The sequence below is a fragment of the Sinocyclocheilus grahami genome, unplaced genomic scaffold, assembly GCF_001515645.1.
Source record: "Sinocyclocheilus grahami isolate Dianchi unplaced genomic scaffold, SAMN03320097.WGS_v1.1 scaffold843.1, whole genome shotgun sequence".
NCBI lineage: Eukaryota > Metazoa > Chordata > Actinopteri > Cypriniformes > Cyprinidae > Sinocyclocheilus > Sinocyclocheilus grahami.
The window spans coordinates 208,398-211,011 of NW_015506022.1; the positions used below are offsets into that span (position 1 = coordinate 208,398).

Genomic DNA, 2,614 nt, shown 5'->3' on the forward strand with positions numbered 1-2,614 from the left:
GAGGGATAAATCCAGGTACAAGGCAAAGGTCCAGGCAGGGGCAAACAGTATCCGAGTAGGGCAAGACGAGAGGGGGAATCCGAGATACACAGGCAAAGATCAGGACACGAGTAAACAGACAAGGCAAGACTAAGATAAGGCTATGGAAAAACAAGACAGGCTCCGTAGAGTAGCCATCGCTATGAGAGTGATAAACGCTATACAATACTCGGCAGGGGGAAGGGATCAGAGTGAGTGTATATATAGGGAAGGTGTGATTGATGACAGCTGTGTGCAATCAGTGCCGTGTGCAATCAACCTGTGTGTGTGTGTAATCAGTGCAATGGATGATGGGAACTGTAGTCCGGGTGAAGTGCAACAGTGGTGTGGTGCAAGAGTCCATAGTAGTGGAAGGGTGACCTCTGGTGGCAAGCAGACGGAAGTTCATGGACCGGATTCGTGACACATATATTCAATTTAATTCCACGTTGAATGAAAGTGTCAATGTCTTCCACAAAAACAATGATTGTTTTTGAGTGAGAACTGATCTCTGGATTTGCCTGAGTTTCTTCATATATAATTTTTTTCCTCATCCAAATGTTTGGGGGATTTTGTTCTGCCTACCGTCTCGCCTCAGAGAAACCACCCCTCGTTAAACAGGGTTTTCAGATGCTTCAGGAACCACAGAAATGTAATTAGGCATTTTTCACCTGCCATAAATGCTTGTAAAAAAATGCTTGTAAAAAGACATAACGTTTGCATTGATGAGATTTATACAGCTAGATTTATACAGCATACCTCACATATTGCACGTCTTTTAGATAGTTTGATTAACTGTACAAGAGGCAGCACGAGACAATCTTCAATGGCTGGAGCAAGACAAACCTCAACAGACTGTAAACCTGAAACTGGCTTTATGATATTAGGTTAGATTCGGTCAGCTTTGCCTGGCATATGAAAGATAGTTCTTTGGATCATCACCTCTTTAAGGGCTGCTGGTATTTTCTTCTGCTTTCTGAAGGGAAAGGCACCGGGCGACTTGCCAGTAGGTGACAGAGGTGAATTACTGGGTACTTGGTCACCTAATATTAGTAATAACACACACATAAACACATGCTTATTACAAATCAACATATAGGTAGAGGCTTCAAGCAGACAGTTTCTGTGCGAGTGTGTTTGTGTCATGAACCTGAACTCTTTTGCTGCAAAGCGGAGAAGCAGAGATCACAAACTCGCGCGAGGTGATTCTTCAGGTATTTCAGCGGCTGTTTGTTAGTTGAACAGGCCTGACACACAACCTACATGCCAAGAGAAAAGAATGCATGCATAAGCACACGCAAACATCATGCAGTGAACAATTACATGACAGACAGACTGAAAGAAATCTGGTGCATGTGGTAATTAAAAATATATATATTTTGAAAATTTCTAAAACATCTGCTAAGTTCATGTTGGTTTTGAAAACTTTTACACAGCTTTTAACAATAGTTTAAACTTAATGATTCTTAAAATGTCAACTAGAGATTCTATCAAGTAAAATAGTATTAATTCCTTATTAATTCCTTACCATCCTGAAATATTTTCTTAAATTTATGTAAGGTAAAAAGTATTTAAGTAATATGAATATAATAAGTTTAATATGAATCAATAGTTCATAAATACTATACAGTATACTGTATATGATTAAGAGAGTTGTATCCATATATTATTTTTTTCCTCATCCAAATGTTTGGGGGATTTTGTTCTGCCTACCGTCTCGCCTCAGAGAAACCACCCCTCGTTAAACAGGGTTTTCAGATGCTTCAGGAGCCACAGAAATGTAATTATGCATTGGTCAGAGTGCATTTTTCACCTGCCATAAATGCTTGTAAAAAGACATAACGTTTGCATTGATGCTCCAATTTTTTATAGATTTATACAGCATACCTCACATATTGCACGTCTTTTAGATAGTTTGATTAACTGTACAAGAGGCAGCACGAGACAATCTTCAATGGCTGGAGCAAGACAAACCTCAACAGACTGTAAACCTGAAACTGGCTTTATGATATTAGGTTAGATTCGGTCAGCTTTGCCTGGCATATGAAAGATAGTTCTTTGGATCATCACCTCTTTAAGGGCTGCTGGTATTTTCTTCTGCTTTCTGAAGGGAAAGGCACCGGGCGACTTGCCAGTAGGTGACAGAGGTGAATTACTGGGTACTTGGTCACCTAATATTAGTAATAACACACACATAAACACATGCTTATTACAAATCAACATATAGGTAGAGGCTTCAAGCAGACAGTTTCTGTGCGAGTGTGTTTGTGTCATGAACCTGAACTATTTTGCTGCAAAGCGGAGAAGCAGAGATCACAAACTCGCGCGAGGTGATTCTTCAGGTATTTCAGCGGCTGTTTGTTAGTTGACACACAGAGAGAGAGAGAGACAGACAGACAAGCACAGACAGCCAGACACACACACACAGAGACAGACAGGCAGGCAGACAGACAGACAGACAGACAGACAGACACACACACACAGAGAAAGACAGACAGACAGACACACACACACACACACACAGAGAGAGAGACAGACAGACAGACACACACACACACACACACACACACAGAGAGACACAGACAGAAAAACAGCC

The 2,614-nt window shown here is 40.9% G+C and overlaps 1 protein-coding gene across 1 annotated transcript in view; it reads right to left on the bottom strand.

Moving 5' to 3' along the window:
• Positions 1 to 1,160: 1,160 nt before the first annotated feature.
• LOC107562826 (FYVE, RhoGEF and PH domain-containing protein 6-like) overlaps positions 1,161 to 2,614 on the bottom strand; it is an 11,955-nt gene continuing 10,501 nt past the window's right edge. Inside the window, exon 14 of the mRNA XM_016247555.1 lies at positions 1,161 to 1,277. Coding sequence (XP_016103041.1) covers positions 1,161 to 1,277 — 117 coding nt within the window. The remainder of the gene's footprint in view (positions 1,278 to 2,614) is intronic.